This window comes from Phycodurus eques, chromosome 4 (assembly GCF_024500275.1).
Source record: "Phycodurus eques isolate BA_2022a chromosome 4, UOR_Pequ_1.1, whole genome shotgun sequence".
Taxonomy (NCBI): domain Eukaryota; kingdom Metazoa; phylum Chordata; class Actinopteri; order Syngnathiformes; family Syngnathidae; genus Phycodurus; species Phycodurus eques.
The window spans coordinates 28,808,082-28,834,604 of NC_084528.1; the positions used below are offsets into that span (position 1 = coordinate 28,808,082).

Consider the following 26,523-nt stretch of genomic DNA (forward strand, 5'->3'; position numbering starts at 1 on the left):
TTTTTCAAGTGAGACGTTACCTTGATGTCCGATCGCTCATCTTCCTCTTCTTCCAAGAGATCACTGTGTTCTGTGCGAGACGTCCCAGGAGACTCGCTGCTATTTGGAGCCTGAGGGAAGACCATGCATATTTTGATGAATTAATGGAGTGAGCAAGACCTCGCTTGGATAAGAACAAGACGCGCCTCTGTTACATGATGTGATGTCGGCTATGAATGACATTATTGTATCTCGAACAGATTATGCGGGTTTTACCATCGGCTCCTTGACATCCTCCTCATCGTCATTGCCTCGTGTGGCATTGTGATCGCTGTGAACAATTTGAACTCTGATGTCACTCTTGGAGAGGCGGGTACACCTCTTGCCTGCAGGAAATGAAAAGTAAACATGAATATTTAACACGATGTTAAGACTCTATTTGGGATTTGTTTGATTTGGAAAAATTGGCGAGTGACCCGTCCGTCCCATACTGACCGTTGAGCTCACCTTTGCCTGTGTGCCTGCAGCAGATGGAGACCAGCGTGATGACGCAAATGAGCAGGACACTGCCGCCGCCTACTGATCCGCCAACAATTAACAACATAGGTGTGGCTTCTGTAACGAGAGCAAAGGAAGTGAGCTTGGATGGTTTCTCAACACAAGAGGGATAAAGCCAGTTGAATGTACCAAAAGGGTCCGAAACGTTTGATACAAAGAACAAAATGCTTCCATTTGATTTGCAAATCCCTGAGATGCCAGTGCCTATAGGATGACCGCCATCGTATGCGTCGTGCGAGGATTCTGGCATCACACACAACTGGCTATTGTCTCTCATCTCACTGAACTAAGTGTAACAAAATTTGACATCTAATTAGAGATTCCAGGAGATATTAGTGCTCTGGAGACCTCACTCTGCTGCACTGATGTAAATTACTGGAGAGGACCTGATTCTGGGTGTCTACTGCTACAAAGTCTTCCACTGGCTCCGGCATCCCAGTGTAATTTTAAGATCACTTCAGTGGAATGCAGCCAGAGACGCCAGCTTTGCCTCTGAGACGGTGATGGAGAATATCAGTCCAAGCTCAAACACACGACTCCATCTAATTGACTTTTGTCCCCGATCAATATCCATGTTATAGGGCAAACATATTCATTAAAGCTAACCATCTGCTGATTAAATCATATCGATTAGGAGAGTATAATTAAGATAAGGAGAGGCATGGGCTCTGCTTTTACCTAATCTGCGCTCCTTTTGCACAAGGATTGAGTTTTATTATGTTGTCTACAAAGGGCTTCAGTGGGAGAGTTTCACATTTTGATCGCCTTCGGTTGGTTAGTTAGCTAGCAGGATTGTGCAAACTGATTTTTAATAACATTTCGTAGAGGCGGGGATGCCTGGCACAAGGAAGGAACCCTTTCCAATTTTGTGCCAAACGGGATTTTTATATTTACTGTTGGGGGTGTGACCACTGATTGGAAAATTACCAGAGCTAGCAGGACTGGAGAGCAACAGTATCAACCTGATTTGAGTCGAACTAAAGGTTGAGGATTCTTTCACGACAGAAAAAAATAATAAAATAAAAATAACCTCGTGACTTTGGGTCAGAAGCGGGATGGTTGTCAGTCGATCGCAGGGACAAGGGGAAACAAAAAAAGAAAATCACGACTATGGACAGTTTGGAGTCTTCAATAAACTACAAGTAAAATGCATGTTTTTGTCATTCAGGAGGAAACCTTAACGTCAAGAGAAAACCCATGCAAGCACCGTGAGAACATGCAAACTCCACACAAAGACCAGAACCCGCATTAGAATCTCCAACCTCAGAACTGTGAGCTGGATGTGCAAACCACCTAATAACAATAATAATAATGATAATGATAACAATAACAGCATGTTTGGGTTATATAGCCTTGTTGTGCCTTTACCTTGTTCCTTGAGTGTGACCAAGGCGGTGCCAGTGCCGAAGTTGTTCCAAGCAGTACAGTTGTAGCGCAGCTCAAAATCAGGCGCCAGAGTCTCGGAGAGCACCAGAGAGGAGACGACTCCTTGGTCGCTGGCTACCGTCTGCACCGAGTAGCGACCAGAGGAACCGGAGGAGAGGCTGATGTCGCCGAAGGACCACACCTGTGGGAAGGAACAAGATGGTGCAAAACAGATGGGGGAGTTTTCTTTTCTACACATGGCTCTTCACTGGTGAGTAAAGAAAATACATGTACAGCCTTAGATCCGTTCGTTGTGGTACGAGCGCGGCTCACTGTGTAGCGTACTTTCTGCCGACCTCAAAAGCGCAACACGGCTGAGGCGGAACGCGAGCTTACGTTTAAACGCCATCCCACGCGTGCCCTGCAGGTGAGGCTGAGGTAGCCACGCTGTGAAGTGGGCCTCCTCTTGCTGTCTGCGGCACAGGGCAAGCAGAGTACCTGTCTCGCTCTCTGTGTGCCCTCTCCTCTCACACCCTAATTATCCTCTCTCAGCCCAGCATACATTCAGTGGTTCAACAAGGTCAGCTGATTGACGCCTCTCGGGCCGCTAATTGAATGCAGTTTGGTTGAAAACCGTAGGAAGCCCGTCTCCCACAGCTCCCGCGACTCCTATCGCTTCATTTAATGCCAGCGCAATTACACCGCCGAATATGTGTGTACGTCTTTATTAGTGGGCTGAATATGTCCTGGTGCGAAGGTGTGAAGATGAGGTCAGGCGAAAGGCTCTACCCAGTGATAGCTCACCTATAGGTGTGCTCGGGGGATGGTGAATTGTGTACCTCTCGAACATGAGTGGATTACAAAGAGCGATAATCAGAGGTTCACTTACGATCTTATAAGGCGGCGGGCTGCTTCCCACCCGGCACTCCAGTTTGCCCTTGGAGTGCTTCGCTGCATGCTGTGTGGCCTCCGCTGTGATGATAGGAGGGCCTGGTGTGACGCACACACACACACACACACAAAAATACAGCAGCAGCGAAATGAGAAAACATTCGGACACAGCAAACACCAAATTGTCAAATACATCGGTGGCGGAAGCGCACCGTTTACAGTCAGAGTGGCATCTCTTTCTGCAACTCCGATGCGGGGAACAATGGCCTTGCACGTGTAAGTCCCTGCCTCCGCCTGGGTCACGGACTTGAGCTGCAAGGTGTTACTGTTACTCAGCACCTGGTGAGAGATGCAATAGGATAATTAGACTGGATGCTCTTCACTCCAGACAAATGAAACGAGGGTTCCTGGAGCCTTGTTTCTACTGAGGAGTGCGGATGTCGCCTTGTTTCAAAAGTTCCAAACGGGTTAACAAATTAACGAATCCGCACCGCACAACTTTCTGGCATCCTTTTGTTGAGGCATACATTCAGGCTCTGTTAGCAAAATATATGCCTTTGCACTTATAAAATGTATTCCATGTTAAATAGAACTACATCTTTTGTTTAAGCGCCAGGATAAGAAAGTAGACCTTGTTCCCCTCTCTCTGATATTGTATTAACACTGTGCTGTGAGACGCAGTAAGATCTCTGTGGTTGGAGGCAGATAATAGCTGCCTATTCATGTGAGTATATACAGTATGGCCTCGCCTAAAGAGAAATAGGCAGACACTTCTTACAGCAGTCATGTCTATTCAAACTGTCTCCTTGCATGAAAGTTTGTATTCATTAAATTGCATCTGTCATTATTCGCCAAGGACTGTTTCTTGTCTGCGAATGGCTTAACAGTCTCTTCAAGTAACCTAAGGCATGGAGCTAGAAACATTTCAGTCTATTGATTGATTGAGAAGGATCACTTATGTGAACAAAGCACACCTTTTTTATATTGTGGTTTCACCATGGCAACAATTGGCAACCGTGCACAGCGTTGTTTGTTGAAGTGATTGGCGGATTACGCGGCTTTCCCCGCGGTGATGGCACCCCAGTTACCTAATTGATGCAGCCATCCTCCCTAATTACCTGCGCCTCTGTTTCCGTGACTAGCCCAAACCCGTGGTGCAACTCAGCGAGCAGGCGGGTTAGACCCGGTCTTGACAATTTTGCGGACCGACTTACACCTGCGCATTTAAAAAATGTGATGTCTGCGCCGGTGCGAGCGTGTCCACAGCTTACTTCAAAAACTGCTCCTCTCATTCCCTTTAAAAAGCGGAGCAATAGTCTCGCGTGGGTACCCTTATTAAATACCGAATGAGCTGGTGAAAACTGCTGACGACTTGAAACTCTCCGCAGACGTCCTGTATTGTCCGCCAACGATCGTTTGTTTACACGGAAATCAAGACGTGCCAGTTTTTACGCAGAAGCGCAGCATCTCATTCTACGAAAATAGAGCCCCATGGTGGTTAAATGCCAATCAGGTAAGGGTTTTGCGCTCCAAACTCAACTGTACTTCTTGAAAAACACATCTCGCAACAAGTGGCCTTATCTAGTGGCTACAGACGATGTTGGTTTTGGTATAATTTTGTTGTCTTTCATGGCAACATTTGTTAGTCAAAATACAGGGATGAGGAGAGTCGCTGCTTGGTGAGATTGTTGTCATGAAACTGTGAGGACACAACAGACCGCGGAAGGCTGCGAGCGGCTGCACTCACTCACTTCTTAGCTCATTGATCCCGTCATTCTATCAAGCTGTGCTTAATCCATTTACCTCCACAGCCCGCCTCTCGCGCTCTCCACTTTTCTTTTTCAACACACTTACCAGCTAACCCAATTAATCCATTACTCTTGGCTGTGTGAGGGACAGCGGTAGTGGGCGGATTAGAAAAAAAACGTCTGCGTTCACCCTCAGAGGGGGCGAAACTGTTCGCTCTCAGATGTGACGACGTTACTCACGGCATCTCAAATTTTTTTTTTTTTTTTTGTGTGTGGTTTTTTTTACTCAGGGTATTTTCACCTGCTTGCCTTCAGAAGTAATAATGGTAGCGAGGAAAGAAAGTCCTGTGGGATCGTGCTGATGTGGACCACTAAAACACTTCTTACCAGGATCGTAATGTTCTTCCAGGAAACCGTGATTTAAATGCAGCTAGTGCCACCTGACGCCTGATAAGCTGCGGCTGCTTTAACCGCACTAGTTGACAGTCTGCTTCTTGGACTGATTGAGTTAGTGCGATGACAGCCAGTCTGAGCGCAGCCACATCGTGTATATCTATCAGCGGACAGACAGTTCTGCGCCAGAGGCGTTATCCCTCAGGGAGCATGGTGAGAGCAGCTTTTTGAAGAATGTGTAGAGAGAAAAGTGCGATGGAGTCATGCCCGAAGGCCATGTGACAATGTTTCACTCTGAAGGGACGGTGATCAGCGGTGAAGTGTTGAATCTCCGAGATGCCTGTATATCGCCTTACCTCGCTTGAGCCCTGTTTGGTCCAAGCCAGCGTCAGAGGAGGATTCCCAGTCCACGTGCAAGTGAATGCTACATCCATCCCGATATCCACTGTCATTGGCTTTGGCCCCGACAGCAATCTGGGGCCAACTGCGGAGAAGCAGACGGTTCCAATCAATATGTTTATCACTTAACGCATGCAGTACGCCTCAAGGCTACAATCTAACGGCTTTGTTTACAATCGTTCAGTTCAACTTACACTGAACATCAACCAAGGTGCTAACGTTGGTGCTTCCCACCGAGTTGGACACCTCGCAGGAAACCGGATCCGTGAAGTAGGAATAGTCCACTGTCACCTCAAGACTGTCGCCGTTCGCCTCAGAGATGGGCACTCCTCCTTTAGACCACCTGGGACGGGCGAATAATCACATTATGCGGTAAGATTATTAGTTCGGGGAAGGTACTTAGCCATGCATATCAAAGTGGCTATTAGCTCATTCATAGCGTCTGCCAATCATAATCAAACGCTGCCAATCAAGTGGCTCATTCAAGCAAATTATTTTCCCTTCGCAGGGTGATGTGCTTTTCAGCATAGTTTATTACCAGCACAGACCATATATTCTCCTCCATTTGCTCATTTGAAAAAATGGTTTAAAAGGAGGGCGTGTCTACCTGTAGCCAATGATTTCGGGATTGGCTGAAGCAGTGCATATGAAGAGAACCTTGGCGCCCTCGGTCACAGTCTGAGGCTGCACTGATAAAACCACGGATGGAGGGTCTGAAAGATGTGACGCAAACTTCAGCGGGCACAATATTGACGTGACAACGTTGGACGCTCGAATGCGAATGAGCGCAACGTTCGTAACTCACGCTGGACGTTTATAGTGACGGATGTCTGTCTCCCGGCGGGGGCAGCTGGGTTGAGAACCCTGCAGGTGTAGGTGCGGCCGGTGTCGCTGTCCTCTGGGATGATTGGAAGCATGCTGACAGCTGCCTCCCTCTTCCCGTCTTCCATCAGGGTCTGCGACAATGCACAGTAGCTGTTAGCTTCAGTATAGCGTCGATATGTCATTTCATTTGGAGTTTTATGGGTGTGCCAGAAACGCTATTTTCCATTTCAAATTCTCCGGCACCCGCTTTGAAATATATGAATATATTTTACGATGCAGCATGGGTTTTTTTTTTTTTTTTGCTGTTCCTACATTTCTGCCTTGTTTGTCATCGTCTTTTAAATCTATTTACTGCTCACAGAAATCAATACGCCTAAGTGAGGCAAGGTGTAGATTCTGAGGGTAATGCATACTGCTCGCTCGCTTTCACACACACACACACACACACACACACACACACAGAAGGGAAAATTCTCTAATGGCCAAGGTGTTGTCTGTTTTTGGGCGGCAACAGTGAGGCAGAAGTGTCACATCTTGGAAAAAAAAAAGAAAAGGCAGGCTGGACATTATCCTCTGGACACCAAAATCAATGGAGCGACTCTTTTCCTTCCTCAGCAAGAAGCATTTTTTTTCTCTCTCTTTTTTTTTTTTTTTTAAATAAGATAACACCATACCCCGTTTTATATCTTAAGAGTTGAGATTTTGCTTCCTTTCTTCCTCATGTGTCAACTCTCTCGCCCCCCCGGTCGCCTCCTCTCACTGCAAGCGCTCCCCTCCCTAAACGTGGTTGTTTAGCGTCGTTTAGCGTGGTCAGAGAGCATGAAAAATGTGACACTTTCCCAGCCGCGGCCGACTCACGCTCCGCCGCACCCCCATTGTGTTTCTGCGTTGTTGTGTTGGTGATTCGCTCTGTGCAGAAACTCTACTGTATGAAAGCCTCATGCCTGTCTGGGCTTTGGCATGCTCCAGTTATGCGGTAGTGTCACTGCATTAGCGGGAGGGAGGGAGGTGGGGGGGCCACGGGGGGTTCGCGGGAGTAGAAGGGGGAGGGGGACTGCAGAGAGTGAGTGAACAAACCTTAGGAGAAAAAAGGTGGGGATAGAAAACTATACAGACAAACTATAGAGGAAATCGGGGGACTTGTGCAGGTATTTGGATTGTAATTCTCTTGTTTTAGAATATCATGGCTGAGTGCTCGGGATGACATGATGGCGAGAGCTTGCTACTTTGCATGCGTACCTTGGAGTAAATGGCAGTCTCCATGACTTCTCCGTCTCGGTACCAGGTGATCTCCGCGGCAGGCTTGGCTCCGTAGGATCTGCAGGTGAGGTTGTGCGGCGTGTGGGCTTTGAGGCGCACGACGGGGCCCCCCTCCACCACGGGGTCCGAAGGAGGGACTGGAATGCAATCGCGACAAACATCGCTCAATACTAAAGCAATGCAGCTCTTGACCTCACACGCACGCACACACACACACACACAAAACAACCACCACCCACCAAGACATCACCAGTCACAATATTAGGTACACTTGCAGGATTCAATAACAGTTTGGAGTCACTTATAAATTTCCTCCTTTATATATATATCTATATCTATATATATATATATATATATATATATTAATACTACTGTTCTGCTGTTTGGGGTCATTCTTATTTTTGAAAGAAAAGGACAGTTTTTTTTTTCTTCTTTTTCTTTGATTACATTATATTAATTCTAGACATAGTTCATGGATCTCATTACTGGACATTCCAAATGCTGTGACATTAAAAGAAGCAAACAAGTATCCTCCTTTGTTGTGTGTTTAACACAGTATAATTGATGAAAAGTCCTCAAACGGAGAAGGAAATAACAGATTCTTTATTTCCTTTGCGGAGAGTGGCATTATTGTTGAATTCGCTCCCACTGCCGCTGAGCGCTGTTTGGTCTGAATTGCTTATTTGTTCATTTACTATTTGCATGGCTCCTCGCACAGCACTGGCAAGCCAAGCGTGCCGCCGCTGATGAGGGCGTCCATTTCCCGGACCAATAAGGAGCGGCGTGAACGCGGGGTTTGCGTTGGCCTTTCTCGCTCCCGCCGCCGAACCAATTTCACTGTGTGTGTCTGAATTGTCAGAGGTCCTTCCGTTGCCGCAGCACGGACACTAATGGAATCCGAGTGCTAGGTGATTTTAATTTCCATGCCGATTCCCCTGACTGCACTCCAGACGTTGACTCTGGATTGCTTTGGCACGCGGGCAACTGCACCCAAATACACATCTACAGAAAAAAATAATAAGTTGCTCCCCCTTGCTTCTTTAGCTCTTGTTTTGCCGACATATAAACATACGTATACCCGGACAGGCCTGCCTTAGACGTTATGTTCCTTTTCTGTATGTGCTCATCATTATGGATTTGTGTGTGATGATAAAGGTTCCAGGATTGGTGTCAAAAAAACCCAAACAACAAAACTAGGAGTTTTCCCCCTTCGTTGCGGAACAAAAAATCAACCAGCACGTCGACAACGAGATCCTGCGGTGTTTGCTTTGTTCAGTGCACGAGAAGAGGCGAGAGTTGTGGTGGGACAACTTGAAGCTGATTCATCGTGACAACGCTTCTGCTCACATTGCCCCTGAGCATCTGACAGTTCCTGGCCAAGAAGAACATCGCCGGGCTGGAGCCGCCGGACGTCACGTCGGAGCTGTGGAGGATCCCGGAAGAATCCTTCCGGCAGTGCATGAAGGTGCGGCAGAGATGTGTGTTAGGGTCCAGGGGGAATAATTCGGGAATAATTCGAAGGGGATTTCAAATATATCTTTTGTAGACCAGTCCCGGAACCTTTTCCGACACATCTTGTATGTCCAGATTTACCTGCCGCCAGTTTGGGATCTTAATTTGTTTCTCTTCGCAAAAATTAACATGTAGTTTTTTGAACATCTTTACAGTAAAGTGTGACTGAAAACTAAATCCCCACTTACAATGGAGATGTAGATTGATATCAATGTACTCGTGAAGAAAGCCATTTACTACAAATGTGAATATATTTGGCACCCTTTTCTGTTAATGATAGCAATAATGGTAATAAACAAAGCAGACAATGTATTAACAAACATGAATCAAAGACGATTACATGGCCAATAAGAAGTTTTTTTTTTTCAGTATGAGACTGTAGGACACCAAAGTAAATAAATAAATACCACTTTTGTTCAAATTCACTTCAACTCATCTTTATCAGTCAAATAAATGTAAAAAAATAAGCTTGCTTTAATTGGGGGAAGTCACCTATCATCATACTGTGGCATATGATTGTTCCCTTTCACTCGCCTCCTTTATGAGCGTGCTGGGCTGAAGTCGATTTATGGGGAGTGACATTCCTTCAAATGCCACCAGATGCCAGCAGTGCTTTGCTCATTCCCACAAGACCTGTACCCCCCCCCCCCCCACACACACACAATCATCATGTAGACCCCCCACACACGCACACTCCTCAGCCCTCAATGTCTGCGTGAAGAAGTGGATCACTCACATCGCGTTAATGTAAAAACTGCCTTGCGGTTGACAAATGTTGTGGCTCACCGTAAAATTTGCTAACTATGCAGACCATTGACTTTCAAGTGACTACTCGAGTCATTTGTGATTTCTGCAATCACATTAGCCAAGACGTCCACAGTCTTGAGAGTGTTTACTGATTTAACCCCCCCCCCCCCCCCATTCGACTCTCTTGGCTGAGGTTGAGTAGAATTATGCCCCCAGCATTTCATTTCCATCAAGAAATGAGATTTATCACGGAGGGGTTATTGTTGAGTGGTGATAAGAAATCATTTTATTCATTGTAAAGCCTTTAAAGAGGTCAGTTATATTATATACAATGCAATATAGATTTCATTTGTCTGCCTGCTGGTGTTCTGAATGGGATAATTACACATTGTGCAGGACTTTGTTTTTTTTATAATGGCCATCTTTATACTTGTGTCTCGTCGTGTGATGTGCTGGGACCGTTCCCGAGCTGTGGCAGTCCGAGCTGCGTATCTTACCTTGTACAGTGAGTTTGGCACCGTGGGAGCGCAGGCCCGCCTGCGTCGCCTGACACTCGTACACGGCGTCGTCCACCAGCTCTGCCGAATCGATCAGCAAGCTGTGCTCGCCGGATAGCGGGTCGCCCATTAAGGAGTAACGCGTCCAGCCTGCGTGAAGTCGGCGCGCACGACAGTCAGCCGCAAACCAAGCAACAATAAACACATAATGACACAACTACGGAGCCCATTTGGACAAAGCGCTAAGAAATGTGGCAAAGCTCTTTAAGTCACAAATGAACGCAGGCAGGCGGCGCCTCGGTAGGATTGAGCCTACGTGTGTGTGTTTAGAGCAGCGTGAGGTTGGAAATGAAACACGTGAGGAGTCTGTCCTTGAAGCACAGACCCAATAAAGATGGTGGCTGCAGGGCTCCAGGGGCGGAGAGGCAGTCCCTCCACCATCAAATGTTTTTTGATTGATTATCCACCTTCCTACGAGAACCTTAAAAAGCTAAACGGCAAATCACGTTACGTGTGCACATCGGTCGCCGATCTTTCACCATTGAATCTTGTAAAACCAAAATGTTTAAAAAAAAAAAAAGAGAGGCCTGGGTTCTAATGGGACCTGCCATTGATCGGTGTCAGACCAGTAAACACTAAAGCACTAGTAAACGCACCTAAAAAAAAAATGCACTTGCGCAATTTAATTTACCATTTTCGCTCCACTAAGATGTTAAATTAAATGTGTTAATTAATGTGTTCCCGCAGTATGTGAGCCCGAAACGGTCGATGGGCTTTATTTATCAAATTATGTCCAATTCCGCTGTCATAGGTCGTGCGATATTGCTTTTCTGATTCTTGAACTGTGCAGTTTGGTTCAGTTTAGTGTCAATTTGCTGTAAAGGATTCCAAAACATCTGACATGCACAGTCCCAGTTTTTCAAAAGCGTAACCCAACAAACTGTATTGGCGGACACATGAATTTTCCCTTCTTCTTTTGACACAGCTTGGTACTGCGAGCATTAGCACTCTGACCATTTCGTACTCGACTCTAGAGTGCTCTATGTACTCTAACAAGGATCTGAACAGCAAAATTCACAACAGGTGAGCCGTGAATCGACCAATTCATTTCCTGGTTCAATTAGAATTTTTTTTCCAACAGTCCTCCTCATCGTGCTATTCGCTTTTTGACGTCATGTGACCAAGAAGACATCCTAACGAATGATCAACCAACAGGATGTTCTCAGAGGGAAGTGGCCACTGAGCTTGTGGTGATTTTTGTAATTGTTTTTTTTTGCTGGATATTTGCATTCAAACGTTGAGAGAAGGTCAAATGAAGGTATCTTTTTTTTAGGTTCATCCTGAAAATGTCACCCGAAAGCTGAATATCCCTAACGTTTTTGGAAGCAGTGCATATTTATTGATTGTATTAATTGGAGTGTGTTAGCACGACGGATGACAAATGTAACAGTCAATTGTATCCTGAAAGTCCAGTTTGTCACGTAAACGTCTTGGCAGAGCGAGATGATACCTGGTAGGTCTCTCTCTCCGCCCAAAGCCAGTCCATCTTTGGTCCACTGCACCATGCCCCGGTAGCCCACGATGACACATGGTAGAGTCACCGACTGCCCAGACGCCACCACCTGGTCCTGAGGCTGCTGGGAGAAGTAGGCTGCTCGGGTGGCGGCTGCAAGGACAGAAGGAGAAAGACGTTGTGAATTTTGACAAGAATTGACATTTTCAGGGCAAATCATGAACAAACTGCGCACATCAAATGAATGGCAGCAGGTGCGAACAGTTGGGAAAGTAAGAGGAGCCCTGTAAAGAGTAAGGGTGACGTCTCAAAAAAACTGACATTTTAAAGCGATGGATAAACCTGACTTGTGTGAACATTTAATAGTCCCCCCCCCTCCCCTATTAATATCCCTTGCAAGAAGAAGAGTCAGCTGTGCCTCATAACTTATTGAACTCTTTCCCAAGTCCATATGCTTGTATGCTTAGCGGCACGAAGCACTTTCGGTGGAAGGGGGGGGGGGGAATCTGCTACTCTTTCCGTGTACTTTTAGTAAAAAATGGATGTTAAACAATTAAAACGGCACCGAAGGCCCCCGGGGACCCGTTTTGTTTGAGGCGCTTCAAATTCAGCTGAGACACCTGCCGCCGCCGTTGTGCCGCTGACGTGTTCAAGTGCGGGTACACGCTCTAAATGGATCGGTCGGCTGGCCGTCAGACAAACACGCGCACGCACATTGAGACGGTTTCCAAACGTTTGTGTCATTATGATAAAGATTGAGTATTACAAACCCTATACGGGCAGGGGAAGATGGCAGCACTCCCGAGGTAACTAATCCGTAGGCAGGGAAAGAGACGGTTGGTTGGTTATCTAAGTGGGCTCTCTGTGCGAGTCGGGAGACTTTGAAAAAAAGAAAAAAAAACTCATTCTCCTTCTCTCTTTCATTGTTGCTCAATGGAGAATGGAAGGAAGGGAAGGGGGGCTGGGGAGATAAAGAGGCCTCTATTCAATCTGGGCTAAATCCCCCCTATCCACCCCCTCACCCTTTCTGAACTGCTTCTCTTGGTTGGAGCGCTTAAACAGACAGGGCCCCCCCCCCCCCCCCCCACCCCCCCACCCCCCCATCACCAGTAAAGAAAGCTGCTGAAAGGAGGGCAACATACGGCAACCAGAGACGCGCTATTGTCCTCTTGTCCCTCTCTTTTAATAGGCCTCTTCATTCTCAATCAATCCTGCTAAATGCAAGTTTAATAGCTTTTCAATAGCAGCACCCCCTCACCCCTTAAAGGGCCTGACGGGGATTTTTGCTTACGCTCTCACCGTCTTTTTTCCTCCACTTCCCCCCCCCGTCTTTCTCGCACCATTCTCTCATTTGCGTTTGAATGGGGGCGCTTGTTGGCAGTGTTTATTCCACACTCAATTATCCACTTCATCTCAGGGAGGGCCTGTGGACTGAACGCTGTCCCTCACCCTTGCCCTCGCACTGCCACTGCCACCCAGCAGCATAATTGAAGTAAAAAAATAAAAATAAAAATAACTCATTTCCACCAAGCGTTTTGGTTTTGGCATTCCTCTGAACAACATTTTCAAAGGGTACCGAGATAACCGGTCTGTACCGTACCAGATTTTAGGCAGCCTGATTTCAGTGTACCAACCTCCATGGAACATTACATCGACATTTGACTGATTGAACTGTTGTTTCTGCACCACAACAGAAATGCAATGGGAAGATTACAACATGTAATTAAAAAAAAATCTTTCTGTGCCTTGTTTATGGATTCGTGTCATGCCCCGAAAGCGAAAGCCAGATGAGGTTTTACTCTTCCAAAACCGTACTGCAGCGAATTGAACTGAACTGTACACGCTGGCTTCAAATGTAGACTGACCATTGAACCAAATGCTGATGATTTAATGGTATAACTTAGCAGCCGTTTCTTCAAGAACGTTTTCATTTAAACACTGTGTTGTATCGGTCGCATGTGTGTTTTGGAGATGAACTCGAGATGACCTTTTTTAAAAGCAATCGCAACGGCTGTCGTTCGCATCTAAACGGCAGCTTTTACGCACACGCGAGTGTGGCACGTTCATTTATGAATGGCGGAATACATTGTTGTACGTCGCCCAACATTGAATTGGGGACATAAGCCACAATTGTGGACCAATCACCAGGCAGCAGTGTGTCATAGCTCCACCCTCCACAAGCAAACAGTACTTGAAGGTTTGTTGGCTAGTAGCGGCACAGTACGATATTTTGGAACCCTTTCCAGCGGACTCACCAAACAATGCGTTCCGAGTTGAACTTGAAATGCTCTGCCTGGCGGCATCAAACCTTAACGCACCGCCAATGTCGAGTTCTCCATTTGACTCGCAGAGGGTGTTAACGTAGTTCACTCAAGAAGGAAAAATGTGTAATTGTGTGCGTCATTCTTACAAAAGTGACGGACTTGCCTATTGAGCGTGTGTGAATCAAAAGAGTCCAATTTGAGCTTGCGAGTGAGTCTTGGAGCTCAGGCTATTCGGTGGCGAGAGAAGACCGACATTCTCCTTCAAAAAATGATACTTTACACTCTTGCCTGTCTAACATTCTGCATTCACGAAGTAATGAGCAGTTTCATAATCCTCCCCTGGCAGAAGCAGATCGAGACTTTTCTTATTGTACTTGCAAAGAGAGGGGGGCAAAAAAAAAAAAAAAAAAAAGATTACAATTAGGTATCTTGCCCAGTGTATCTAACTGTTTACAATGGGTAATAATTCATTTCATTGGCTGATTGTTTAAACGGATTACATGCTGTGATGTGTTTGTCTCTACCACACCCACACACAATTTGGTATGCTCACATTTGGCAATTAACGTTTCATATGGAGCCATACAAAAATAGAGTGACGACTGCAAGTGATTCACAGCTCTCCGGATCCCTTATTGAAAAGGCTCGACAGAACATCTCGACTGGCTAATGACTCATGCCAGATTCCTTTAATTCCTCGTTGCCGAATTAGACAATTCTTTGCCGGTGTATTAGCAGCTTAATTACATGAATACGTTCCTGATGGGGAGCGAGGGAGGAACAGAGGCACAAGAAGGGAACGGTGGAGGCAGTCTGAAGACTCACACGCACTCACACATGCAGTCCACAAATACACACGTCTCACTTTGCTTCTGGCTCCCACTGAATCAAGTAGAAATGAAAATGATGGAAACCTCAATCCGAGTCTTAAATAGCCGACATTACTGCACTGGATTTGACTTGTTTTGCTTCTCTACCTTAAATCTATTCATGAACTCATTCATGTGTTCCCTACATTCCCACTCTATGGATTAGTTGTGATGCATGTGTTAGATTAATGTTACCTTCCAATCGTTTCGCATTTAGATGAACACGTTCTGATTGCCACAAATTCAGCATTTACTCTATTTCTTAACTTCCTGGATGTGTGTGTGTGTGTGTGTGTGTGTGTGTGCGCGTGTGCACACTTTTCCTTCCTGCTGTAACAAGGTCAAACAACCTGGGCTCAAACAATTTAATCCGGATTTCTCAAAATGGAATATCATTTCATGCCACTGAAAGTGTGTGTGTGTGTGTGTGTGTGTGTGCGTGCGTGCGCGTGCCCATTTCTTGCTGACGCTGTGTGATGTTTTGTGAAAGTGTACACGCGTGTGTTAAAAGGGAAGGCAAAGTGTCAAGCACATTTAGCCGTGTACTTTGACGTTTGCGTTTTTGCTGGTTGTGTCACATGATCACATGCTTCGACGGCGCAATTCGAAACAGCCTCACAGGATTGGACGCAACCTGTTAAAGAGCTTTTCCGCCGCCGCTCGCCCTCCTTCATGTGAACGGATAGGCGTGCATTCACATCAGGCCGGATCATGAAGAGATGGACAGATGTCAGCAGTGATCCGTTCGCCACTGGACATCTGCCCTGGGAGAATTAGATTGAATCTGCCACTGTGTGCGTGTCTGTGTGTTTGTGTGTGTGATGGCTATGCAGCTGAAGACCGAGCGTGATAATAGCACTGCCGATGACCTTTAGCTATAATGGGAATGTAACACACAGAGCGTGGTGCATTTATTACCTCACCCTCAAGATTCATCATCGGTTACACCGTTCTGCTATAAAGGAAAAACAAAGTCACTTTCTTCAAATAAAATTCACTCTAAAACCTGGTTTTGTTCCATCCGCGACAACCAATGCTCCAATTCAAGTCCTATCTTAAAGAATTACACGAACTCTAAGCTCACCTACACTTATTTGCTCCATTCAGAAAAAAAGTATGCATATATATATATATATATTTTTTTATTTTAATTTTTTTCTCTCTCCAAGCGATGGAGGCAAAGTCCTGCACCCAGCCTGTGTGAGGTTCCCATAATAGACTCCAGAGAGGAGGAAATGGGGAGAAAACAAACACACACACACCCTCCCCACAAAACAAGGCAATTGGCAAAAAAAGTGTCAAGCTTGGAATAAACAACCATTCTCCCCAAATGCCATCCATTGTGCCTTGTCGAGATAAGGCTTCTAAATCGGGCTGGAAATGCAAGCTCCATTTCTCTCTGTACGGAATTATTATCCCTTTGTTTTGAGTCCTTTGTCTCCCTCGTCTCGCGTATGTGTGCGTAAGCGTGTGTACAAACAACAACAAAAAAGTAGAGCTGAGGTAGTCTATTCAAGCCCAATGCCCCCATGGAGACCCAGCACCCATCTCATGTTCGGAGTGTACTAAGCTCATTAGCATGACTTGTACAGAACTTGAGGCCTTCAAAGAAGCCAAGAAGAGATACCACCCACCGACTGGCCGCACCGTGGTGCCCAGCATGTATGTTGTTGTTCGACTGTTGCGGGCAGCTCTCTCTGCAGATGGCCTCTTCTCTCGTACCTCCGTTCAAAAATATATATCACTCCCTTATGCATTCCGGCTGCACTTCCACTCACCCGCTCTCGCTCCCTTTCCTCCTCGTCTGCATTTTTCTGCCCAAATTGCAATCTAACTGCTTTTTAAGAGCTGTTTTGCCCGAGTTTAATCCTCCTCGCATCCCCTCCCGGCTTTTATTCCATTGTGAAAATCTTGGCTAAGGCCGAGACCCCTTTTAAGCGAGTGGACCAGCTCATCTAAACCAGTGCCAGCCTCCCCCTCCCCTCTTGGCTGCTCCACTGAATCCCTAACCCGGTGTATTCTGCCCCAACTAAATCCCCGCCCTCACATTTGTCTGGTTATCCCTAGCGCATCTACTCTCAAGAGAAATCCACACCTCGTAGGGCCCATCGTGATAAGGCGCTGTTAATCACTGACATCATTCTGACAGCGCTCTGTTTTGCCGCTCGTGTCAGCTGTCGTCACTTTCTCCTGCTCTCCGTTTGCATCTTCTGTCCCTTCAGTCGTGCTCTGCATCCCCGGTGAGAGAATCACAGGACTTTGTCTCCGGTTGTCAGGAGGAAAAGAGGAAAAACAGAGAAATAGAAAAACAGACAAATTGATCGTGATTAAAAAAAAACCCAACAACAAATCAATGGGGGAGGAAACACCACAAAAGTAATGGTTGGCCTTCAATTGCAAAGAGGTCGGCTACAGATAGCATTGATGTAACGCGACTATCAGGCTGTCTCAAAGGCTGTCACATGATCAGCTGCCGCTATAGCTTGACGGCGACATTAATTCAGACAGCTTGTCAACTTTTAAACAGCAATGTGTGTTTTTGACTGCGAAATTCAATGTCGTAGAATTTGCCTGTCCGTGTCAGGCAGCGCACTAGTGTTGAGCACATCTGCTTCACAGTTCTAAGCTTCGGGTTCGAATCTTGGCTTTGGCCATCCTGTTTGGAATTTGTATGTTCTTCCTGTGCTTGCATGTTTTTTTCCTCTAAAGTTTCCTTCAACAACAGTTTGTTTGTGAATGGGGATCATGATGACTATTGTCATGCCAAAACCCCAAAGAACAACTTTCTCATACATTGGGTACGGAAAGTATTCAGACCCCCTTAAATTTGTCACTCTTTTTTTTTTTATATTGTAGCCGTTTACTAAAATCATTTAAGTTCACTTTCCCCCCACATTAATGTACACACAGCAGCCCTTATTGACAGGGGGAAAAAAAACGGAATTGTTGACTTTTGCAGATTTATTAAAAAAATTAAAACTGAAATATCACACAGCCATAAGTATTCAGACCCTTTGCTCAGTATTTAGTAGAAGCACCCTTTTTTTGAGCTAATACAGCCATGAGTCTTTTGGGGAATGATCCAACAAGTTTTTCACACCTGCATTTGGAGATATTCTGCCATTCAGAATCAGAATCATCTTTATTTGCCAAGTATGTCCAAAAAACCCACAAGGAATTTGTCTCCGGTCGTTGGAGCCGCTCTAGTACGACAACAGACAGTCAATTGTCAGAGAACACTTTGAGACATAAAGACATTGACAAAAAACAGTCACTGACCAATAAAGGGTTAATAGTTATCTGGTAATGCCGATACATTTTTTTTATTTTATTTTATCTTTTTTTGAAAATTGTGCAAAAGATGCAGAGTCCTCGAGCACTTAGAGCAGTTCGAGTGACTAATATTGCAATAGTCCGGTGCAATGACCGTTGTGCAAAGGGTGCCGAGACTTCAAGGAGTGTATGCGGTTTAAAGTGACGAGTAGCGCGATAATCTGGAACAATGTTGGTTGCGCAAATGTTACAGATACTCTCCAGTTCTTTCAGGTTGAATGGTGAACGTTGGTGGACAGCCATTTTCAGGTCTCTCCAGAGATGCTCAATTGGGTTTAAGTCAGGGCACTGGCTGTTGTTCTGAAGCCACTCCTTGGGTATTTTAGCTATGTGCTTAGGGTCATTGTCTTTTTTGAAGGTGAAACTTTGGCCCAGTCTGAGGTTCTGAGCCCTCTGGAGAAGGTTTTCGTCCAGGATATCCCCGTACTTGGCCGCGTTCATCTTTCCTTTGATTGCAACCAGTTGTCCTGTCCCTGCAGCTGAAAAACACCCGCACAGCATGATGCTGCCACCACCATGCTTCACTGTTGGGACTGTATTGGACAGGTGATGAGCAGTGCCTGGTTTCCCCCACACATGCCACTTAGAATTAAGGCCAACAATTTCCGTCTTGGTCTTATCAGACCAGAGAATCTTATTTCTCACCATCTTGGAATCCTTCAGATGTTTGTTAGAAAACTCCATGCGGGCTTTCATGCGTCTTGCAGTGAGGAGAGGCTTCCGTCGGGCCACTCTGCCATAAAGCCCCAACTGGTGGAGGGCTGCAGTGATGGTTGACTTTCTAGAACTTTCTTCCATCTCCGGAGCTCAGCCACAGTGATCTTTGGGTTCTTCTTTACCGCTCTCACCAAGGCTCTTCTCCCCCGATTGCTCAGTTTGGCCGGACGGCCAGCTCTCGGAAGTGTTCTGGTTGTCCCAAACGTCTTCCATTTCAGGATTATGGAGGCCACTGTGCTCTTAGGAACCTTAAGTGCAGCAGAATTCTTTGGCCAGATCTGTGCCTTGCCACAATTCTGTCTCTGTGCTCTTCAGGCAGTTCCTTTGACCTCATGATTCTCATTTGCGCTGACATGCACTGCGAGCTGTAAGGTCTTATATAGACAGATGTGTGGATTGGATCAAGTCCAATCAGTATAATCAAACATAGTTGGAGTCCAATGAAAGTGTAGAACCATCTCAAGGATGATCAGAAGAAATGGACAGCACCCGAGTTCAATATATGAGTGTCACAGCAAAGGGTCTGAATACTTATGGATGTGCGATATTTCAGTTTTTATTTTTTAATAAATCAGCAAATATTTCAACAATTACGTTTTTTTATGTCAATATGGGGTGCTGTGTGTCCACTAATAAGGGGAAAAAGTGAAATTTAATGATTTTAGCAAATGGCTGCAATATAACAAAGAGTGAAAGATTTAAGGGGGTCTGAAAACTTTCCGTACCCACTGTATTTACCACATTGTTGTCATGTAATAGTATCTTCACTCTATTGAGCTGGCAAGCACCAGAGATGCGAGCTGCATCAGTGGCTCCCAGACTACCAGCTATAATAGAGTGGTATGCATTCGGGGGAGAGGGGGAAAAAAAAGAAGAGTAGAAGGAGGAGGCCAAGTGGGGGGCGAGACCAAGACTGCTGATGTGACACAGTCAGCGCCGGAGCGAATATGAATGGTTCAGCTCAAAGTGGCTGTGCTGCAGTGCCAAAAGTGCGCTTCTGCAAATACACTCCTTCTTCCACTGTCTTCTCACACTTGCTGCACGCCACTGTCACACTGCTACATCTTTAGGCGCGCCGGTGGGCGAGGCGGAGGCATCCGGCGGAGTATACGGTTAGTCTAGCATTGCTTTTGAACAACAAAACACACCCTCGACACACCGATGCCATAAGCTAGAGAACTCGGTGCAGAAAGGGATAGCAAATGACTGGCTTGGTTGGCAGGAGGACAGAAAATAAAAAGCCATATGAAGCGGAGGGAAAAATAGCAGAGGGAGTCGGTGGTGGTATGAAATTGTCTGTACACATCAGCCAGCAGTGTTGACAAGATGTTGATTGAGCCAGTCTTGTCGTTTGGCTCCTGCTTAGCCGCCCTTTGGTGTTTTTACTGCGAGACAGCTGCAGGCTGGATGTGTGTGTCATAGTCCCCAGCTCGTCTCTGTCCCTCTGATTCGCTCCATCTCTTTGCTCCTTCTGTCTCACAAACAGCTGTTTGGATGGTGATTTATTATCAATCAAACTTAACTTTGCCGTGCGGTTCGGTAAGACACAGGAGTGTGCAACGCGTGACGGAATAGCTCTTTGACAAACTAAGCCAGCAAATAAATGTTTAATCAAAATTGATCCAAAATCCATAAAAGACGAGGAGATAATGATACAATTGCCTCCATCTCGTGCTTTTTCTAAAAGGCGGTGAAATGAAAACAAAGAAAGTCTACAATAGATTCTGTACTGGGTCTGGACCGAATACCCTGGGGTGTCAATTAATTTAGTCTGGGGATTTGTGGCCTACTCTCCTTAATTGAGCCCAATGGAGACCCCCTTGCCTCTTCACGATAGGATAGGAAGTAGTGCGTTTCATAATTAATACTTTCCCCCCCTTCTATTATTATTATTTTTTAATGAGGGTTGTAATGTTGTAAGTGTACGCATCTCATTACGGTAAAAGGCCATTGACGCCATTGTTCATGTCGGTAATGTTGGTTGCTGGTGTGATGAGCCTAATTCAAAGCAGCGTATTGAAGTAAATGCTGCACTTTTCTGTCTTTTTTTGTAACACAACGCAGCTCGTTCAATGAGAGTCTCATTATCGTCGTTTAATCCGTTTGCTTTTTAAAGCTTAGAGGTTAATGCGCGACTTGCCGTCATCTCACCGGAGCTCTCTTCTAATTTGATGCATAATTTTTTTGTTGTTTTTTTTTGTTGTTGTCAGCACCCAACAAGAATCTCTTCACACAGAAAGCAGATGTGTCGTATTTTGGCCTCGCCTTACAACGGATACACAAAAGCACAAAGACCACTTCTAATTAAACCGGTTTTAATATTCCTCTTCACTTTTTCCTTTTCATGCTCTCCCCACATTAGCAATGTTTTCTCTCTGTCCATAAAAAATAACTCCTGGCGATTAAATAAATTACTTTCTACTCCCATGGGAGCCATTCAGCTACTACAAAAAATAAAAATGGTAAGATTCACAATGTTGTCGCCTCTACATTCTTACAAAACCACCTTTACAATAAATGTCTCTTTTGCTGCACAGTGCAGTCAATAATTATGGATAAGTGCTTGTATATTATTCTAGGCGTGCGAAGGAGTCACATTTTTTTCAACCAGAGAATAAGGGCAGCAAGAAAATGGCCCGCTGCAGCAAAGTGGAGACAGTGGCACGTAATACTGCAGAGCCTAGCGCTAAGGCACATGAAGAGAGTAAGCTAACGTTAGCATGTGTGTTTATTTATTTTTTTCATTTCTAGCCACGTATCGTCAAATGTTACAGTGATGCGGCAATGACCAAGCTGCTCAACCAATGAGTGACCACGAGTGGATTCGTAATACTCTAGACAGTGGACCCCCGCATACTCGCAGTTCGGCACCTGTGGATTTACCTATTTCCCATTTTACCCAATTTTATTTTTTCAATTTTAATTTTTTTCTCTAATTTTTCTTTTTTTTGCGGGGAACCAACCCCAAAAATGCAGTTTATCCTCACTTATTCAAGTAATTTTTGGGGTTAAAAAAAAAAAAAAAAAAATTGTTTTGTTTTTTTCACTGCAATTATAATGGGCGTCACTTATCTGCAGGGTTTCGCTATCCCCCCGCGAAAAGCGGGGGGTCACCGTACTGGGTTTCGCCAATGCAAAATCGTCAAGAGCGAGTAGATTAGTGCTGTATCGAGTCGAGTCGGGTGCAGCTGAAAAAGGTGCATGTGACCTAATTTCCATGTTTCTTCCGCCTGTCGACTTTGCTGGGGAGAAAAGTTTTTAATTTAACATCAAATGCTCCTTTTGTTCATTTGATTTCTTGTAAGTGGAAGTGTCCTTTTAACCCACAGATGAGCTGCCACAAGACGGGAGAGGGAGAGATGGAGTTTGTTACCTACTGGCCTCAATACTTCTTTCTGCCTTGTATTGAGTGAAAGAAAAGAAGGAGGCAAAACTCATTTGCTGAAATTCCATCTCTTAAACGTTGATTAGTGAAGGAGTGTAATTAGAATTAAATGTGAAGTCAGGCTTTTTCAGATTGCACCGCTTCCCTACAAAAAAATCAGGCCATGATTAACGAATAAACGACTAATGAGCGAGCTAATTAATCAATATATTATTAAAGCAGCAAGCAGTGTGAACAAGGAGCGGGCATGATGGCGCTGCATTAAAGAGTTGTGTTGTAACAAAAAAAGGACGTGGGCTCATCTGGCTGGATGTGTGGTTGTTTTTTTTCCTGCGTTCACAGAGGAATGGATAGATGGAGAGAAGTGACGGATGGGAGGAGATGTAGGCTGAAGCCTCTGCATCTGCCAGCAGCCGCTGGTGTGAGAGCCCTGACCTCAGAATTCTACATTTGCAAGTTCCGCTGTTTGCCTCGAGGTCGGGTCGAGAGGTTGAGCGCGAGGGAGGCCGGCGTGGCAAAGCATGAGGCCGCCGCGCTAATGATGTTTGCACTGCTAAGACAACAGCGTGCGATGCGCAATCAACATGTCTGACTGTGCAAAAGTTCCTGAGCGAACCCCCCCACCTCCCACATGCAATCCCCCCTTGTCGTTATCTAGGACAGCCCATCAATCTTTGATAATGTGCAGTGTGGGTCTCTCCTGTGTGACCGAGCTGATGAGACATCACAGCAGGGTTTGATGTATAAATGTAACTGTGATATACTGGACGGCTTCAAGTCAGGTTTGACCTTTTTTTTTTTTTTTTTTTTTGCGCTGGATATTAATGACTGCAGGGAAAGAATGAACTAGCTGTGTGATGCATCCCTCCCAGTGGAGCTCGGCACACTTTATCTTTTTGGCACGGGCTTCCTCCGCTACCTTTTGCTCAGTTTTCATGTCTGCCAAAAGTCCCCTGAGCTGGCACACAACAGGATGCGGGACGCAAAAAAATATTATTTCATAAGCGGATGGGTTTATTGTTTCTTTTAAAATGTAGCATTTCTCTTTAAAAGCTGCATTTTCACCCTCCCCCACGACACTAGGAAACTCAAAGCCGGAGTATAAAAAAAAAGATCTTTCATGCCGGCATGTCTTCCCTGGCATTTACTGGTGGCCTTATTAAGAGCCTTGTGAGTGACTGAGGCGCAGTCTACTGGGGGACTCTCGGGGGGAAGAGGGGAGCTGTAACATGCTGAGGGCAAAATCATGATATTGTTTATCAGCCTGCCTTGCTTAAAAAAAACAACAACAAATTACTATGGATGCATTCCTTTCAAACTCGCATCATTTTCTAAAACAATGCTGCTGTTTTTTTTTTAACACCCAAACCAGGACCCAAACCTATAAAAATATATTAAGGACCAGGACAACATCTTCATATACATTGACATTAATGATAAACAGCATCACACGTGATTTTAGATCAAGAAATGAAACGACATCTACTAATAAATTATGTGTCGACAGTGACCCAATAAAAGCCAACCAGAAAAGGTACATTTTAGAGCCTCCAACTTTTGAAAATGTTTCTCAAAGTTGAATTTTAAGTGTTTGGTGATGAGTGCATGCATCACAATGTTGTTTCATGGACGCGTTTTGGTGCTTTTTAAGCACAACTAGATCCATTGGCGTTGCATTATTTGATTAGGTCGAATTTTTAAACCCACATATTCGCTGCAGGGGCAATATGGTGTCATGATGGTTAGCATGTCTACCTCTCGGTGGAGCGGTCCCGGGTTTGAATCTCAGCTGAGCCTCTCCTGTGTGGATTTTGCATGTTCTCCGTGTGCTTACAGGGTGTCTCAGAATACTACGGCTTCATCCCGTATTCCAAAAACATGAGCGATAAAGTCATTGAAGAATCTAAATTGACAATTGGGGTGAACGTCAGAGTGTACCCCACCTCTTGCCCAAAGTCGGCTGGAATCGGCTCCAGCTCACTCGTGACCCTAATGAAGAGAAGTGTTGTAGAAAATTGGATATTCCCCATAGAGTGTAGTCAAAATATGGTTTCAGATCAGATGCGGGAGCAAAAGCAGTTGATGTGCATGCATTTGTGGTGTTTCTTTCGTAAGTGACATCTCCAAATAGCAATCTATCGACTATTGTTTTTTTCTTCTTTCTATTTGGTAATGGCTGCTGCAAGATTGTGTTCCCAAACATACCATAGCATTGTGCAGTTCTTCATCGTCAAGTGGGTGTGAATGGGTCTTTGTCACAGGGGCCGGTTGCTGCATTGAGTACGGAACGTTGGACATATGGTGGCCGTGTGTCGGGATGTGTGACGGCAGAGAATGCCAAGGGTTGGTCTCTCGACCTCGGCTTGGCCTCTCGCACATCACCACCCGCCGCACTTCAGTCTGCTGGTTTGATTGACACTTCATTGTACACTTTTGTCTTTGCACTGGGGTTTAAACTTGTGTGTGGCCTGCATTTGGGACAAATGTGCACTAAAATAGTAGTGTACTAAATAGGACCCGATTTTTGAGGCCAATGTAGATTACGATATTTGGCAGAGTCAAATTATGAAAACCGATTAATCGGCCAATTAGTAAAAAAACATTTTTAAATTAATTAATTGATTAATAATTAATCATTAAACATATCTAATGAATAAAATAACTTATTTTTGGGTGCCTTAACGCTTACAACAATAAAGATATGAATTACAGGCAGAGCATTTGACTCTTTTACAGTACTTTGTCCTTTAGTATTTGTTTAACTTTACAACAGAGTGAAAAATCAGCAAAAAAAAATCAAAAAATTTTTGATTTTTAAATGTCATTATCTTTGTCATATATTGTAATGTGTTAATGTGCAAAAAAAAAAAAAAAAGAAAACATTGGCCAAGAATTTGCCAATTTTTGCTGTTTCCAAAAGCGCTGATTAAACCGGCGGGCCGATTAATCGGTCGGGCCCGAGTACGAAAGGTGTACCACGCCCTTTCTCAAACTACACCCTAACACTCACAGGCAAAGCCTCATTTAGTATGCCAAGCTTGTTTTCATCAGAAGTAGCATTTGTGTAAAAAAAACTAAAACTAAAAATCACCTCCTTCCAATGTTTTTTTGTAATTTAGTTTTTTTTAATCCACAATGTATAACTTTGCCAATGCTGCAACGTTCCTCCTGAACAGAACCAACGTAACTTTCCTGTCTGGGCCCCACACAGTCACTGATGGTGTCGTGGTTCACTCTCCTGACTTCCATGCAGGCAGCGTGGGTTCACTTCCCGCTTAGTGATTTGGAATGTGAATTGTTTACGTGTGGCCTCTGATTGCTGGAAACCAGTCCAGAGTCTAGTCTGCCTTTCGCCGTGTAGCATGTCACATGTCGCCTGTTTCTCCGTTCTCTCTGCTAAATTAGACTTGAAGCGCAAGACCTCCAGTTTGGGGCTGCGATGAACAAGTGAAGCGTTGCAGGTTCCTCAGCCCATCTGGTGCGAGGATCGATCATTAGATCGAGAGTGTGACGATAACACCCTCACTTCGCCTGCTGGGTAACACTGATCCCATATCACCCTGGCAGGATGTTCTATGGATCACAGGAAGTTGAGATCAATCCATAAAGATTGTGCTGCTTGATTAAAGATGAAAAAAATCTAATTTGGCTGTAGCCCCTTGGAATCCTCAGAGCCCTACTGTTTGTGTGAGTAAATGGGCGTGTGTCTCCATGTCTATTAACAGCTTTGATTATTATTTTTTGAAAACACTTTCTCCGTTTCCCATTTTCTGTTTTGAGCCCTTACCTCGTCACCTTCACTCGTTCGCTTTGCTCTGTCCGTCCCGCACTAAACGCACCCTTCTTCAGGGACTCCTCTCCTAAATCTTAATTAAAAGTCTCCAACTGCCCACCCCAGCATCCCAGGGGCTGGCTGAAAGCAGCTTAGAACAATCAAGAGGACGGATTAGAAGTGAGAAGAAAAGCTGAGGTTGAGGAGAAGCAGGGAAGGGGCGGAAGAATGAAAAAAATATATAGCAAGGTGGGAAAGAAATGACCCCTTTCCTTCATCCCCGGGCCCCCCCTCCTTGCCTCCCTCCCGCACTCTCCGGGCTCTGGAGTCTTAACCTGACCTATTGACATTCACCTTCTCAGCAGATTAAGCGGCGAATGGAGCCTCTGGAAAGCGTAAACACACTGGAGGAACAATGACCAACAGGAGGCAACCTTATTGGATTCTAATTAACCGCCAGGAGAGATGGCTCGGGGCGTGTTAAGTGCTGTGGGAC

The 26,523-nt window shown here is 45.2% G+C and overlaps 1 protein-coding gene across 3 annotated transcripts in view; it reads right to left on the reverse strand.

The window, feature by feature from the left end:
- The window catches only part of kirrel3l (kirre like nephrin family adhesion molecule 3, like), a 38,353-nt gene that overhangs the window by 2,095 nt on the left and 9,735 nt on the right, over positions 1-26,523 (reverse strand). Inside the window, exons 1-14 of one of the 3 annotated variants that reach the window (XM_061675081.1) lie at positions 16,916-17,072; positions 11,685-11,840; positions 10,175-10,324; positions 7,398-7,555; positions 6,139-6,289; positions 5,941-6,046; positions 5,528-5,676; positions 5,291-5,418; positions 3,006-3,132; positions 2,792-2,892; positions 1,906-2,104; positions 487-594; positions 256-365; positions 21-110 (exon numbers count right to left, since the gene is read on the reverse strand). In XM_061675081.1, coding sequence (XP_061531065.1) covers positions 21-110; positions 256-365; positions 487-594; positions 1,906-2,104; positions 2,792-2,892; positions 3,006-3,132; positions 5,291-5,418; positions 5,528-5,676; positions 5,941-6,046; positions 6,139-6,289; positions 7,398-7,555; positions 10,175-10,324; positions 11,685-11,840; positions 16,916-16,961 — 1,779 coding nt within the window. In that variant the 5' untranslated portion in view covers positions 16,962-17,072. Of the gene's footprint in view, positions 1-20; positions 111-255; positions 366-474; positions 595-1,905; positions 2,105-2,791; positions 2,893-3,005; positions 3,133-5,290; positions 5,419-5,527; positions 5,677-5,940; positions 6,047-6,138; positions 6,290-7,397; positions 7,556-10,174; positions 10,325-11,684; positions 11,841-16,915; positions 17,073-26,523 lie in introns of those variants that run through there. The other 2 variants (XM_061675079.1, XM_061675080.1) reach the window with 2 other exon arrangements.